The sequence below is a fragment of the Monodon monoceros genome, unplaced genomic scaffold (genome assembly GCF_005190385.1).
Source record: "Monodon monoceros isolate NGI ecotype Baffin Bay Population unplaced genomic scaffold, NGI_Narwhal_1 Super_Scaffold_21, whole genome shotgun sequence".
Lineage (NCBI taxonomy): Eukaryota > Metazoa > Chordata > Mammalia > Artiodactyla > Monodontidae > Monodon > Monodon monoceros.
In genome coordinates, this window is record NW_021703778.1 from 62,517,767 (window position 1) to 62,535,160 (window position 17,394).

Sequence of the window (17,394 nt, forward strand, 5' to 3'; positions counted from 1 at the left end):
CCTGCTTTTTGCGTATTCTTGGAGTGCTGTCAACTCCTCAGTAAACATCAACCAGGCTGGCAATGCCCGCTGTTCCCCTGGGTACACCATCTCCTTCCCTCAGGAGTCCTCTTTCAAGACTGTCCTCAGAAGGTCATGGCCTGAGAACTCTACTAGGACAGTTATTTAGAATCCAGGGCAGGCAACTTTGCCAAAGCCAAACAAAGACACATTTTCAACAAGAAAAGAAAAATAAACTACACGCCATAAACTTGTGGAATGAGTAACCCTGTCCACCAAGAACTTCAATTGACCCTGTGATCCCTGACAATGAAGCACACTGCCCTTTCATGGACCCCGACATTCCACGCTCACGGATGAAGTGAGACCATCTGTCACACAGTAAACCTGAACCGAGATGAGGGGGCAGATCCCAGGAAGCCATCCTACTGGAAATACAAATCAACACTTGACCAAGGAATACCTTAGACTTTGTAAAACCAGTTTATATGAGTGTATGTTAGGAAGTTCCTCACTGCAATTCAAATAAGGAGTGTAATTAAAAAAAAAAAAAAAAAAAGGGAAAACACCCTGGGGGAAATGCTATGAAAATTTACTGAATAAAATGTTGCACTTTCTTCATTTCTCCAGCTTCTGATATTCCAGTGAATCAGTTTGGATTTTATGAGAAGGTAGCATCAGGGCTGAGGACCTTCCAACCAGTAGCTACTGCAAGATTTCCACATTAGAGTGACAATCAACAGAGCTGGATACGTGGAGCAGGGGAGAGTGTGCCAGGGAGGTTTTGCATTTGGAGGGCAAGCAAGATGTTTTCATTCACGATTATGTTTGCTGGGAAGGGAAGCTGGAGAGAGTTTGAAGTAGGGGGAAGGGTGGGCTAAAGCACCCCTTAGCAATACCTCTGCTTCCTAGACTCTCGTAATTTATTATTATTATTATTTTTAATAAATTTATTTAATTTATTTATTTTTGGCTGCACTGGGTCTTCGTTGCTGCACGCGGGCTTTCTCTAGTTGCAGCGAGCAGGGGCTACTCTTCATTGTGGTGCACGAGCTTCTCATTGCGGTGGCTTCTCTTGTTGTGGAGCATGGGCTCTAGGCGTGCAGGCTCAGTAGTTGTGCCACATGGGCTTAGTTGCTCCGCGGCATGTGGGATTTTCCCGGACCGGGGCACGAACCCGTGTCTCCTGCACCGGCAGGCGGACTCTCAACTGCTGCACCACCAGGGAAGCCCCTGACAGATTGTTTTTAACCAGCTCTTTGGAACTTCACTTCAACCCTGAGCTAAGCATTCCAGGCCACATCCTGCGTGTGCTGATGGGCTGAGGGCATTAAAAATGTCTACACAGAGCCTCAAACTAATTTGAAAACCATCCTGACTCTGCTGTATTAAGGTTTGCTTTCTTTTTTCCATCTGTCCCCAGACTAGCCAAGATCAACATAAATCGCTAATTCTGAACTGAAGGGCACTGCTAACATTTCAGGAAAAAACAAGGAGGGGAAAAATATATCTACATAGGCTTCTTCCTGAAAAAGTTAAGACACAAAACACATTGGAAGGCAATTGAAACTGCTCCTGCCTCGGGCATAGGAGGGCCCGGCTTGAGCAGAGGGGAAAACGGGGTGGGACCAGGCAGGTTGGCCTTGACCTCCTGTCTGTGTCTTCACCATACCTGCTTTCCTCCCAGTCCTTGGGCTTCTTGGTTTCATTGGGTTTGATGCAGCGAATGTAGTGAGGTGTACATTTCATCAGGGTGCTCACAAGGTCATTGGCTTGTTTCTAGAAAGGAAGAGTAACATCATTTAGAAACATGGAACTTGCTCTAAAGCAGACCAACTTTCAAAGGAGACCTGTGTGCAAATGTACAGCTAGAAATTCATCCTCATGACAGTTTGTTCATTAGGCTTAACTCGGGTCTACTACTACACTTTCTTAAAGCTCTACTGACTGTTATGGTGATTTGAACACTCTTAAGTGGGTTTGAAATTAGATTTTTGAAAACGATGAGGTATTTTTAGTATAGTTAATAAAATAAGATTAAAAAAAAAAAACACCCCCAAACCCAGTAAATCCTCCCATATAATTCTTTTTAGGAGAAACAGGGAAGCATGCCAATTGTTAACAAATTTAGTTAATTTTATATTGACTGACAGCCTTTGCAAATACATTTTTCTCATAAACTCTGAGAGGAAGGGAGGTGCACAAATTTATTTGCAAGGATAGATCATCAAAACCCCCTGTACTCTTTTCAGGCAATCTAACCAATGAAGAATCACCTTATTAAAATGATGGAAATTCACAATTAAAAAGTGGGAGATACATAAAAATCTCAGAATTCATAAACCTTTTATAGGCCATTTCATTCACCTCCTTCCTCAGCATGTCCTTTTCCAAACCTGCTGACTCAGAGCCCTTTCAGTGTGGCAGGAAACTTACTATTTCACGAACTAAAATATTCAATGTAAAATCAGCTCTTACTACCTGTGCATCGGGTACCCACGATGGAACTGGGTTCAAGAAGAAAAAGCCACATAAATGAAGCTGAAATTGCTTATGAGATATTTCAAATCATGAGTATCACAAATGTTGTTTGAAGAAACAGGAGCAGAGCCCACATCAGCATTCCCAGCACCACACAGCTGAGCATACCTTATGGATCCAATAACGGGGCACACATGCAACCTCTCATTCTAAGCAAATCAGCACGAAGAGAGAAAACCTCTAAAAGAAAATAGAGGAAAGGGATCTCCAAAGCCAGAAAACCATTACAAAGTCAGCAGAAGGGATCTGCCTGCAGTAGTCAACCTTCTCTCAATTAGGACTTTCCTGTTTTCGTGGGTTTGGGAAATCTGAAACCCCTGAGAAAAACTCTTGGGTATATTCAAAGCAAAAGTTCTCTGTTTAGATGTGCAGAATATGGCATTCTTTGCAATGCTTGGAATTCAGGGCAAAGTTGCCGAGGTTGTATGATCAAAGCAAAGCTCTACGATAAAAATGTAAATTGACTCTCATCTTCCTTGTTGATGAGAGAGAGATTGTACTTGAGAACAAATTTAATGATCTTTGCAACATGTAAGATGAAGCTGGGGAGGGACTGGTTATAATAAAGCTTTATTTTTTAAGTTCCCAAACTCTTAATTTTTATTTTTTAATTTTTACGTATAACTTAGCAGACTCTTTAGTCCTAAGCATTTAGGAGCATACCTTTTCAACTTAGCATAAGAAAACACAGGGGCAAGTTCGACTTAAGTTTATATGACACTTGACATACTTCTTTCTGTTGAGCTATTCAATGGCTCAAAATCGTAACGGCTAACAGGTACTGAATATGCTTCATGGGCTAGACACATGGATTTTCTTATTTATGCCTCAGAATTTTAAGAAGTAGCTCCTTACAATTATCATTCCCATTTTTTAGATGAGAAAACAGGGCCTTAAACAAATAAAGTATTACTCAAGATGATATAACTAGCAAGCAGAAGTAAGGCTAGAACCCAAGTCTGTGAGCTACCAAGTTTTTCTCTTAACCACAATGCCATCCTCCTCCTTAAGGAAGATACGGGATAATTTAGTGTGATAACAAAAGGAATTAACTGGGTGAGTTAGGATTAGAGAGAAGCCTTTAGGTTTTGGAATAATCAATTTGAGCAAACAGGAATATATCTCAAAATTATCCTGTATTTAGCTATGGGTCAACTTTAAATGCCCCCTGGAGTGGTTGGGAAGCAGCAGGTTGGATTTACTCTGGCTCCAGACAAGAAGAGCCCATGAGTTAGAACAGAAAGCTACCAAAGGCACTTGCCCTACAAGGGCAGAGGCTTGCCTACAGAGGCTTGTCTACTTGCCTACAGAAGCAGGCATTAAAATATGCAGACAGGGGCTTCCCTGGTGGCACAGTGGTTGAGAGTCCGCCTGCCGACGCAGGGGACACGGGTTCGTGCCCCGGGCCGGGAAGATCCCACACGCCGTGGAGCGGCTGGGCCCGTGAGCCATGGCCGCTGAGCCTGCGCGTCCGGAGCCTGTGCTCCGCAACGGGAGACGCCACAACAGTGAGAGGCCTGAGTACCGCAAAAAAAAAAAAAAAAAGTGCAGACAGGACAGTGAGAAAGGCTTAGGGTGACAGCTCCCCATTCTACCCTCCACATAGATTGTTAGCAAACCTGAATTGGGATCCTGGCTCTGCTCTTTGAGAGCTATGTTGCAAATCACTAAATTTCTTTGGGCCTCAGTTTCCCCATCTGTAAACTAAGGAGGTTGAACTAGAAGACCTCTAATTTAATCTGAAGGTTGGAATAGATGTTAAATGTCTACGAGTCCAGTTACCTCATGGCACTTGCATCTCTTATCATATCTGCTCCTTTAGAGGCCCAGTCTCACTTAGATAAAGCTGTAGCCCAGTCCACTTTGCCAGCTCTGAGCTCCATTCCCTCAATCTTTGGCTCTAATTTCAAAACCGTCCCTTTTAGCCACAACAACGTAGAATTTAGGAAAGCCTCAAAAATCACATGTTATTAAGTAAAGAATACTCTTATTTATAAACAAAGACAATGGGAGTTCTCACCAAGCAAATATTCTATTAATTAAATCCTACAGAACAGTTTTAAATTTTAAGGAATTAGAATACAATAAGATTCCCAACACTAAAACTACCTTGAACATAAATTTAATTTTTCTTCCAAGGAACTCAGGATCCCTTTAAACGTTTAACCTCAGGGATATCATTAAGATGATACTTAGTTACTATATATAAAATAACGAACAAGGTCCTACTGTATAGCACAGGAAACTATACTCAATATCTTGTAATAACCTATAATGGAAAAGAACTTAAAAAAGAATACGTACATATATATGTATAACTGAATCATTTTGTTGTACACCTGAAACACATTGTAAATCAACCATACTTCAATAAAAATTAAAAAAAAAAGATGATACTTAGCGTCTGCAAAATATTGTAGACGTGAAAGGTGTAAGAGATTGGGCCGTGGCTACGCATCTCTAAGAGGTGACTCAGGAGACATAAAAGAGGGAGAATCTCATTCCTACACGGAGGCAGAGTGTCAGACAGGGAGAGGTCACACAGTTCACCAAGAGGATACCACTGGTGAGAATATGCATAGTACGGTCTCCCTAGATGAGCTGGCTGACTTCAGGCTGACCTCCCCAGACCATAGCAATCCTGAACATTTTGAGTACACCCGGAAGGTGGCTATTTTGAGCATAACACTAGACAAGAATATGAAGGGGTCAAGTCTTCCAAGGAGGAGAAAAATGCTCCTAACACCACCCTGCTTTTTATAGGGAATAAGTTGGACTGAGAATCCAGACCACTTGAAAGTGAGTCACTGCAGCCTTGATGATCTGGGCCCCTTGGATCTGAATGTGACAGTCTTGTGACTAGATTTTCCAGCCTAGAGCTAATCCTTATCCAGGACCTAGAAGCTAAAGCTTGAGTCAGAGCTTCGTGCAGATGTCAATTATCTCCGCCCTGCCGTCAACTCTCTGCCCCAGTGAACTCAATCCAGACACTGTCCCAGGACTACTGTATGTCTCAAGTTCCTTGAACATGACTGTCCTTAATCCCAGAGGACTCTACCCTCCAGCTCAAAACCCTACCCTCTAGCTTGTGCCTGACTTCCTGCACAAAACCTGAAGCTCCTCCGGATGGAAGCGTCTCGTTGCTGTGATGTTCCCTTTATTTCACGCAGTGCTTATGCCCTCAGAGGCTGGGAAGACAGGCTTCCATATGTGCAACACTCGGAGAAGAAAACGCTTGTGAACAAAACAGGCAGCAGCAACCATGGTGTTCACGGGGCCAGGGTTATCGGAGGGCACTGTGAGAAGGACATGTAGGATCTGGACACACAGAGCCACACAGGGGGATGGACAGTCAGAATAGGCACATCAAGCGTCCACTGAGAATTAAGCAGAGATGAAGAAGCATGGCAGAGAGGGAGGAGACGGATGGAGTAGTACGGAACAGGAAAGCATACACGGTTTGGGCTTATTATGTTTCAGGCAGTGTGTGCCTTAGATGGACGATGGAAATTAATCACCACAGTACCTCCCTGAGATAGGTACTAAAATCTCTAAGGCAGAAGAGGCACTGAGAGTTTAGGTAACTTGCTGGCGATCACACGGTGAGGGATTTGAACACAGGTGACGAGCCCCAGAGCCCTACTCTTTATCACTCAATGATTCCATTGATTACAAAGACAGGGTGGTATTTAATTGGTATGATTCTTTAAAAAACTGTATTTAATATACACACTACTATATATAAAATAGATAATCAACAAGGACCTACTGTATAGCACAGGGAACTCTACTCAGTATTCTGTAATAACCTACACGGGAAAAGAAACTGAAAAAGAATGGATATGTGTATATGTATAACTGAATCACTTTGCTGTACACCTGAAACTAACACAACATTGTAAATCAACTATAATATAAAATAAAAATTAAAAAAAATATAATAAAAATATAAAATAAGGAACTGTTTTTAACTGGTATAATTAAATAAGAAAAAGTTTAGTGACTGTTTTTCAAAAAATTACATGATGGAGTGTGTTTGACACAACCTCTAAATTCAGAGAGTAATTAGGGACAACCAATTTCATCACACAGCGCCTCTGATAATTCAATGCACTCTCCATGAGAGGCTCTCAAGAAACACTAAGAATTCCTCTGACTTTGAGACACTATGAAGCCAAGATGCCTGTAATTCACAGAAAGGAGGGCCCACAAGACCCAGTGCGGAAGGTGCATAAATTCCCCATATAAGACCCAGTAGAATTTCAGGTTCGTAAAGTTCCGTAATTGGCAGGTTCTGGGGTCTGGTCTGGAAAAGCATCATCAAAATCCAAAATGTGGCTCTTGATCATAAAATCTCTCTGACAGTTTAATGTGAATTCTCCTAGATTCAGTATAAAGCCACTTCCTCTTAGAAAGTAACTGATTACCATCTGCTGACTATTAAGCTATGAGGTACTTAATTATCCATTTGGGGTTTCAGTACAGCCAAGTCAAATTCACCTGCAACCTATAACCCTTTCTCAAGCAGCAACGTTACTTCTGGCCATCTTCTGTAACGAATCTGTTACATCTCCCTGACCGCATCCTGGCCCAGGGGTGTAGTTCCTGACGCCTAGAAAACCCTACCTCTTAATAGGGATCCATAAATTTCCCTATTAAAATAGAACAAACCTTTATTTTGCTTCCAGCAGTAGTTGGGCGTCCTTTCTTGTCAGCCTGCAGATTTTCCGGAAATAAAGACTTTATAAAAGGTCTGGAAAAGGAGAAAGAGAATGGATTAGCAATCAGTAAGTACCTTGGGGGCTGGAAAGCCTGCTTCCATAGAGAATGGAGAGAGTCGTCCAGAAGCACAGAACCTTGGATACAGAATGGCCATCTGACTCAAGCCATCAAGTTGTGACCCGGGAGAAAAAAAGCAATGGACACAAGAAACGTAGAGAGAGAATTCTAAGACAGAAGCATCTTGGAGTCTAGGCCTGAAAAATAAAATGTTAAACTCTGCCTTTCAAATTTCCCCACCCACTAGAACTGAGATACACCTTGGCAACTGGACACAACATAGGGGGGTCAGTGTGGGTTTTCTGAGTTAAGTAAGATAGACCAGAGTGCAGGGATTTGTATGAATTGTCCAGATCCAATGCAGATTCTGCTTTGCTCCAAAGCACGGTTTCTCAGTCTTGGTGCTACTGACATTTGGGATTGGATAATTCTGTGCTGGGGCCTGGGGCTGCTTTACACATTATAGGATGTTTCACAGCATCAGTGGCCTTTGCCCACAAGATGCCAATAGGGCACTGTATCAACCCTCCCTTCCCTCAAGCAAAAAACCTAGACAAAACGTGTTTTGAGTATGAGCAATTTTAAGTGCAGCTAATCCACTAATGCTTTGCCTGCTGAATATACAACTTCATTAGTAGTTGTAACTGAGCTACATCTGTTGACAGGCCTGCCTCAAAAGGCACAGGGCAGGGACAATGTCTTAGTCACCTTAGTGTCCCTGGTGTCTGGAACAGAGCCTAGTACACAGTAGGTGCTCAATAAATATTTGCTGATTGAATGAATGAATGATGTGATCCATGTAAATTAGGAATCTGCCACTCAAAGGAAATTCCCCCTAAATGACTTACTGGGCATCATGGATTTTCTAGGAAGTCTCCACAGCATTCTACTTTCATAACCTCACCAGACACAATTATAGATTTTTTACAGCACATGTGTTTACCAAACAACAGACCATGTCTACATGACAGGAGTTTTACATGGAAGTATCAATAGCTCTTGAATTTTGCAGTAATTTTAATAATTAAAAAGAAAAAAATCTCTGAAAGCATGCCTGCACCTGATTTTCATAAACTCCAAAAGCCAGGACTTGTGGCTTACCTGACTTTTTAAGAGCAAATAGATTTTACGTTTTGAGAGAAGAATCTCCGAAGTGAGGGGTGTGAGTGCCACGAAAGTGCAGGCCTGGGGAGATGAGGGCCAGGGAGGAGTGGAGGCTGGAGGGAGGGGAAGAGGGTTAAACGGAGCAGAACTTCGAACCACGGACCAAAAAGGAAACTCAGTTTTGCTTTCATTGAAGTCAGGCCTTTTCTAGAAAATTATCAGGCTTGCAGCTGTTGATCAAAGAAGTTAACCTTGATATTACGATAGTTGAAGTAACAGAGACTAAAATGGCAACTATTACTTGGAGACAGCTCTAAAACTTGTAAAATCTGGAAGACTGTGCAATATTGTACTTGCCAGGCATGGACAGGCCTGACCATGTAAATGACACCTCACATCATTACCCAGGACTGTGGGGACCTTTGCACGGAAGAGGCAAGGAAAGGACATGGCAAAGCTGGCCCTGGGAGCTCCAGCAGCTTGCAAGGCGGATGCCCCCACTGCTCTACGCTTTTAGCTTAGTCGGGGTCTTGGGAGTTAAAATGGATCTCTGAGTGCCCCTCCCTGAGTTCTTGAGCCATTTCCCAAGTGCATCAGCAATTCAGGTTAACTTCGGTGTAGCTAAGCTATTAGCATTTTCAAAAACAGAGAGAGAATTCTTGGGATGATGTCCCGAGGGCAAAGTGTCACAGAGCCAGACTGTCTCACTCTTAGACAGTCAGGCACAGCCATCCCAACCCAACTCCAGAATGGGCACTTCTCCCTGATAAAACCATTGAAAATGATGAAACTGGGGACCCTTAAAGGGCATGCAGATAGCACTTAGCATGAGGGGTGGGAAGTATCAGGGGTACAAGGGAGAGACTAAGACCGGGGGGAAAAAAGCTGTTTTGAGAAGCTGAATTGTCTAATGATAACCCAGACCCAACAGCACAAGGAAACATAACGCCGACCATTCGAATGTCACACGTTTGTTCTAATATTGAAAATCTGGTCAAACCTATATCCCGTGTCGGATAAGGCAAACACACTTACAGCTCACTGCTCTGCATAAGCTCAATCAGATCCATAAACAGCACATCACGGTTCCGCTCACAAAAGCCATCCATGTCATAGGATACCTGGCCAAGAATGGAAAGATATCGAATTTTATCCTTTAAGTATTTCATTGAACAAAACATCCAAGCTGGCATGGCTATCCTCCAGAGAGTGTGTGTATTTCCAGATATAACAATTGGGCTTTCATCCCGATCTGTCACATAAAGGCTGTGCATGTTTTAACTTGTTAGATGACTTCAGCTGGCGATGGCCTGGAGATGCTGATGGATGGTCTCTGGCTGCTTACACGATCCAAATGATACATGACCAGGACCCCAGCTCTCATGATTACATAGCCCTTCTTCGATGGATCTATAGGGGTATGTAAATAATACACTTAATTCTTTCTCTAAATTTTAGGTAAGATGGAGTAAAATAAAACTCTCTATGCTCACTAACGCACTGCAGTGGGCCATGTCATCTGAGGCTTTTCGATTTCTCCTACAAATGGTGTCAGAGTTAGATCAGTTTAGTTGATGTCTCATGCTCAAGGACCCTCCTTGGTTAATAAGAGACTTATTGGGATGAAGGGTGAGACCAATGAATTTCCACAGTACTAGGAAGTCCCCAAATATCATGACATCAATTTACTTATCTGTGTATCACCAGTACCCACACAAAGCTTGGTACCCAGTAGCACCCAGTAATCATGCATTTTATGAGAACAAACCCCAAAGTGAGCCTCTGGTCCTTATGTATACTCCCAGGGAGGATGGGCAAGTAAAAAATGCAAGCTTGTGACTGCATAAGAGGCGAGAAAAAATCTCATTCCTTCAACAGTTAATATATAGGTTGGGGCTTCCCAGGTGGCGCAGTAGTTGAGAGTCTGCCTGCTAATGCAGGGGACATGGGTTCGAGCCCTGGTCTGGGAGAATCCCGCATGCCGCGGAGCAACTAAGCCCGTGAGTCGTAACTACTGAGCCTGCGCGTCTGGAGCCTGTGCTCCGCAACAAGACAGGCCGCGATAGTGAGAGGCCCACACACCGCGACGAAGAGTGGCCCCCGCTTGCCACAACTAGAGAAAGTCCTCGCACAGAAACGAAGACCCAACACAGCAAAAATAAATAAATTAATAAACTCCTACCCCCAACATCTTTAAAAAAAAAAATTATATATATATATATATATATATATATATATATATATATAGGTTGATTCATGCTTATGTTATATTAAGGGTGATTCATGCTAAAAAATACACAGTGGTGTATACGCACTATCTTTTGTTTGTCTCTCCAAATATTTCATGGGTCCCATGCTGTTGAATGAATGATGGATGGATGAATAAAACACAGTGAGGCACATAAAACTCTATGGACATTGCTTTCAGTTGCCTCGTTGGAAAACAGATTACAGACCCAAAGGCTTAATACAGATAGACGTTGAAAAGGATAGCTTCCCCTTTCCTGCTGAAGCCCTGCTCCCTGGCCATACCTTCCCAGCGTAATGGTGAATAATGAAGCCTTGGTTCCAGCTGTTGAAGTGCTCATGGTTCCCAATCTGCATCTGAAGTTTCTGGAGGAGCGTCTGATCCGCTCCCTCACCCACTGCGTGCATCGTGGCACATACATCATCCAGGATGCTCATGATCCCAGGGGGGTTCTGATGGGACCAAGAGAGCAAAGTCCCAACTCAGTGACTGTTTTAAAACATATAATGTTTATCAGGTCTTTTCTTAAGCAAGGAAACCGCTCCCTAGATTTAAGATACCATCTTGAAACTCAATCTTTCCCTTTGAGGGAGAATGCTATTAATAATCCCAAATGGGAGTCACCACCACTTAGATCTAACGATGGGGGAAAGTCCATTTTCAAAAAAAAAAAGAGAATAGTTTAACTCCCCGAAGTTCTATTCAAAGCCATAAACAGAAAGATCATTATCTGCTCACTCCTATTTGTACTAGGTTGATTTTTTAAACCCTAAAGATAAAAACATTTTCCTTGGACCCTAATTCATTTCTTAATGTTCGCTTTCAGCCTGTTACCCATATAGACATGGTTAATACAGCTACACACTGGACACATTCTATCATGTATTACTTTTTCTGCATAGCACTAGTTTCTAAATAATCCTGCCGTTTTACACAGCCTTTATACTTATTATTTTGATGGCTATATTTCCCTACTCTTATATGCTATAGTTTATTTAAGGACTGAGTTCTCTATGGATGTTTTCACTGTTTCCAGTTGGGACTTTTATAAAAAAACAGAACACAACAGTACTGTACAGATCTCTCTCTATACCCTTTTATTTCCTTTTGAATAATTTCTAGGGCTAAAGTCCTAGAAGTTGTATAAATGGTCTAGGAGGCAGGGCCAAGTTTATATCTCTTCATATGCTATGCCATCAACATAAGTCATAATTGTCTTCTCTTAAGATTCAGTAGCAACCTCCGTTCGTAAACTGGCAATGTACTCATACACATGTGTATATTAACTACAAGAGTAAAACTCTATTTTCACACATATACCCATAAGCAAAATAAATGTAATCGCTAAAACTCTGCAAATCAGAGCTGTCACTTTGCTTATTCTAATACAACGACAGAGAGAACAAAAACTCACTTAGTGTAAACCTGTGAGCAGTGAAGAGACACACCAGACCGATACTTACAACTTTGTTCTCGATGAGGTCACACACGATTTTGTTATTAAAGTAATCGATGGGTGTCCATCTGATGCCTTCTTGAACATATTCTTCCTGTAGAACAGAAAGTGGGAATTCACAGTATTACCCAGTGGAGACCAGCTGGAGCTCTGCACATGACGGATACCACAGGCACAGGAATCATGAGGAAAGAAAAACCTGAATGCCCTTCAATAAAAACTTGCAATCTTAATTTTTTCTAAGAGGAAGAGGAAAGGAGCATTTCATTGCTTGGTAATTTTTATGTTTGGTTGGAACCATATGAAATTGATCCCATACAATTGTTTTTGACATACAAAAATGGCACTTTCAAATGGCTTAACCTGTAGGTCCAGTTATGGAACACTCTTTTTGAACTCAACATAGAACAGAAGTACAGATTAGCATCTAGGTCCTTAAAGGGAAGGCCCCTCATTCAGGTCAGCTGCTCATTATGAACACCATCACACTCTCCTGGTTTTCCTCCTTCCTTATCAGTCTGGCTTTGTTAGCTTCCTTTGCTGGCTCGCTCTTTTTTTCCAGATCCTTACACTGATGGAGACTTTCAGGGCTCAATCTCCCAGCCTTGTTTCCTCTACTCTCATTCTCTAGGTAATTCCAATCAACTCCCTGGCTTAAAATAACACCTATAGCCTAATGACACCTGAATTTATTTCTCTAGTCTAGACTTCCCCACTGAGTTCCAGACTCATATATGGATGTATTTCATATACTGGAATTTCCACTCAGAGGTATAACAGGCCTCTCAAACCTACCACGTTCAGCAGTGTTCTGGCCCTCCATCCCTCCACTGTCTCCAACCAACTGCTCTCATCTTACCCTTCAGTAAACAGTCTCCCCATTGGCCCTGCTATTCAAGCTACAGAGGAAGGAATCATCCCTGACTCCATGTCCCTTTGGTAATTATACTGAGCAACTCAGGCTGACTCACTCTCCAAAACATATGCCAAATCTGACCACCTCACCACGGCACCACCTCTACTGCTGCCACCGCTGTCTACTCATCCCCTTTCTTGCCCAGTCTCAGGCAGGAGGCTCCTAACCGGTTTTGAAACTTCCACTCCTGTTTGCCCTCCCCTGCCCCACCCTACCTGTAGGTCTACAGAGCCAGAGCCACCTGGTCAAAAATAAACACAAATCAGCTCGCGTCACTCTCTAGTCAAAATTCTCCAATGGCTTCCCATCGTACTTACTCTAAAATCTGCCACCCCCTACAAAGTTCCTCTGTGATCTAGCCTCCGCCTTCTTCTCCCACCTCAGTCCCTACCATGTCCTCCCTTAGGGTTTTGCTCTAGCTACACTGACGGAGTGGAAGAATCCCAGGGCAGAGGTTTCTGTGAAAACCATTGGTCACTGGGGTTCCTAAGCAGAGGCACGAACACGTCCATGAACAAACATTCCTCAAACAGCCCTTGATGTGTGTAATGGGTTGAATGTATCCCCCAAGATTTTGTGTCCACCTAGAACCTCAAAATGTGAGGAAATAGGATGTCTGTAGGTATAAGAATTAGCTAGGAATCTCGTAAATAAAATTATCGTGGATTTAGGGTGATCCCTAAATCCAATGACTGGCGTCTTTATAAGAGAAAAGAGAATGAGATTTGGATGCAGACAGAAGGTCATGTGAAGACAGAGGCAGAGATTGAAGTTATGCTGCCACAAGACGAGGAATGCCAGGAGCCACCACAAGCTAGAAAAGGTAAGGAAGGGTTTTCTCCTAGAGCCCTTCCTAGTGACATTTTGATTTTGAATTCTGGCCTCCTGACCTCGGAGAGAAAAAAAATTTATTGTTTTAAGCAATCCAGTGTGTGGTACCTTATTACAGCGACCCAAGAAATCGACAAAGAGTAGGTAGCAGGATAAAAGGGAACCTGCCCTGGACTTGCAAAAGGTAGTATAAGCAAGACAAGTTACCTCAAGTCCAAATTTAAATACCAGCTTTGTTAAAGACACATTTATTTTTATGTTAGGTTGGGAGCAGAGCAGATCTGAGAAAACCAAGTTTTCCTTTGGAACACAGTATATGCCACAGACAGCTGGGGTTGGAATAGGCTTCCATTTCTACTTGGTCAATGAGTCAGAGAGTAGTAAAAACAGCCAGTCCTAAGTCCGACTTCACAGCATCATTTACTTAAAGAAGAAAGAAAAGGTAGCAGATGGTGTTTATACTTCAGACTAAAATGTCACAGTGGCATATGGTATTTCTGCCTGACTCTATTAAGTACATTTCCTAATACAAGACTAAAATCTGAATCTATTACCGAAAGAGAGAAATCTATACCCTTTAAAACAAAACAAATTAGAAATAGAACAAGATGAAGGAAGGGGGACTGCTCACCTGTTCTGCCTTTAATGTGAGTTCAATAAAAATCTGCTGTAATTTTTCATTAACAAAATTGATACAAAACTGTTCAAAGCCATTTTTCTGGGGAAAAAAAAGGAGAATGTTACTTTCATGGAATTGTTTCTGCAAAATCATTTTAAAGTCATTTGTTGAGTGATTTAGTGAAAAGCCTTAACAGAAATGTTGGAGGCATCAGTAGAAAGCAGCATAGTTTATATTTAGGAGAAACTAATTTGGTAAAGGTACATGAAGAACTCAGAGGCAAAAGTGAGCCATGATGGTTTTTTTTCCATGGCCTAGAATTATTTCTTTCAAGCCAGGTAAAAAGTATCTCCCTTCGTAGTCTCCAACTACTCAAACTGGTCTTACCTGAAATATTTCAAAGCCATAGATGTCTAGGACACCAATGTTGTATTCCTCGTGGTCCTTCTCCATCGCTTTGTTGATGGACTAGAAGAAAGTAACCAGCATGGTAAGTTATTCCTTTTACATTCATATTAACAATGGGCATGCAAGGGGGGAAGGGAAGCAGCTACTCCTGGTTACTAGAAATAGAGGACGACAAAAAGACAGGTGAATTGCCCCTTAAAAAAGGTCTCAGTGCAATGTCAAGTACTTTGGGAAACCACCAGAATCTAATAAAAACTAGTCTGGTAGGGAAAAAAAAGTTTGCTTAATGATGAAAACCACTCATTTCTGGCAGAGCTAGTTTCTCTCAAGAAGTCTTAAGATTTAGAAGAAAATATCATCTTGGGTGATTGAAGTCAAACCTATTTCACAAAAAGAACCAATATTGCAAGGTTTGTAAATATTATTTCCATTGACCCCATTCAGTACAGGCATACTTCAGAGATACTGCAGGTTTGCCTCCAGACCACTGCAATAAAGCAAATGTCGCAAAAAAGTGAGTCACAGCATATCTCTGGGTTTCCCAGTGCATATAAAAGTTATGTTTACACTATACTGCAGTCTATTAAGTGTGCAATAGCATTACCTCTAAAAAAAAGTACATGCTTTCATCAAAAAGTACTTTATTGCTGAAAAATGCTATCTTCTGAGCCTTTAGCAAGTCACAGTAGTAACATCAAAGATCACAGAGCACCATCACAAATATAATAATGAAAAAGTTTGAAATATCGCGAGAGTTACCAAAACGTGACACAGAGACACGAAATGTTGTAGGAAAAATGGTACCGGCAGACTTGTTCAACAGAGTTGCCACAAACCTTCAATTTGTAAAAAAACACAGTATCTGCAAAGCGCAATAAAATGAGGGATGCCCTGTAGTCAATTAATGATCACCTAACATAATACGGCAGGAATGTCAAGAAGACAGTCTCTATTCTCAGAGGCAACTATGGATAGTAATACCATAAATTAGTATTAAAGGGATGGTAATAAAAGCAGCTTACACATATTCAACAATCACCTGTGCCAGGCTTCGCTAAGGGCTTCTCAAGTGTTGTTTCATTTAATTCTCACTACAATTCTCTTAACAACAGTGATAACATCATAAAGCATAAGATCACACTGGACAAGAGGAAGGGTCTGGAATTAAATTTAAGTAGTATGATGACTATATCTGTGTTCTTGACCACTGTGAGGAGAGACGTGTAATCAATGGAACAGACAATGATAGGAGGGTAGGTGGAGGTGAGAGGGGGTTGGTGAGGGCTGCAGGGGAGGGAGGAATGTAGGAGGAAAATTCCTGCGGGTGGTGAACAACTGGATGAATTTTTAAGTACCAGAGGTGTTTTCCACGTGAAGAAAAGGACACTCATCTTTTATGAGTCAATGGGTAATGATACATAGCACTTAGCCCAGTGCCTGGCAAACAGTCAGGGCTTAGTAAATGTCAGCTCCAATTAGTATCGCTTATCTATCTCATTATACCACACAAAAAGTCAAGGGAAGACAGAAAGGAAATAAGGTGGGAAGGCCAGCACCGGAAGGTGCACTGAACAGAGACAAGAGATGGGGGTTCTAATCCCAGTTCGGCACTACCCTCTTGCTGAATGGCCTTGGGTGAAACCACCAACACTCGGGGCTAAGATTCCCTTCTCAGTAAAAATGAGGGGCCTGGACAAGGTAAAAGAATGACTAATGTTTCGTTATGACCCTGACCTTCCCAAGCAATCTGACCCTTAAAATAACCACAAGTAGTACGCAGAATAATTACCCTATCCTGCCCCGACTTACTCAACCCTAAACACACCAACCATACTTTAAGCCTTATAGATGCTGCTGCCTGGACTCAAACACAGACTTTTTGGATCTAATGGCCAGGCTGCTGTCCCTTGACTAGGGTCCCCCTGGGGTCCTTTCTGGCTTGAATATATAAAAGGCAGAGGAATGAAATAGCTGGAGCACTGCCGAATTACCTGGGCTCAATTCCTAGGTTTATCACTTAATAGTGGTGTGCCCTTGGGAAAGTTCCTTAACCTCTCTGTGCCCGTTAGCTTATCCGTAAAATAGAGATAATAATACCTAAGTCACAGGGTTGTTGTAAAAACTAAGTTATTTTTTTCTAAACTACTTAGAACAGGATCTGCCACATAGTAAGTGCTATATAAGTGCTTGCTATTATTATTCTACCATTTAGAAGCTACAGTGATTAACAGGCTGCCACTGGCAGTTCTACACTGCTGAGAGACTAATTTTCACAATCTATAAGTGGTATACATATATAAATATGTATTTCTATGAATATGTATAGATAATATCTATACGGTCATGCCATCATTTAAAAACTATATGGCAGTTTAAAAAAATATATCCAAAAAGTCTCTGATACTCTTCCCCGCCAAAAGTGGAACCTAATTCCCCTCTCCTTAACTGTGGACTGTACTTAGTGACTTGCTTCTAATGAACAGAAGATGGCA

At 41.9% G+C, this 17,394-nt stretch overlaps 1 protein-coding gene across 1 annotated transcript in view; it reads right to left on the reverse strand.

Moving 5' to 3' along the window:
- MYO1E (myosin IE) overlaps positions 1-17,394 on the reverse strand; it is a 202,813-nt gene that overhangs the window by 45,026 nt on the left and 140,393 nt on the right. Inside the window, exons 11-17 of the mRNA XM_029236458.1 lie at positions 14,882-14,962; positions 14,507-14,593; positions 12,136-12,222; positions 10,957-11,124; positions 9,460-9,545; positions 7,213-7,294; positions 1,673-1,779 (exon numbers count right to left, since the gene is read on the reverse strand). Of these exons, the coding sequence (XP_029092291.1) occupies positions 1,673-1,779; positions 7,213-7,294; positions 9,460-9,545; positions 10,957-11,124; positions 12,136-12,222; positions 14,507-14,593; positions 14,882-14,962 (698 nt within the window). The remainder of the gene's footprint in view (positions 1-1,672; positions 1,780-7,212; positions 7,295-9,459; positions 9,546-10,956; positions 11,125-12,135; positions 12,223-14,506; positions 14,594-14,881; positions 14,963-17,394) is intronic.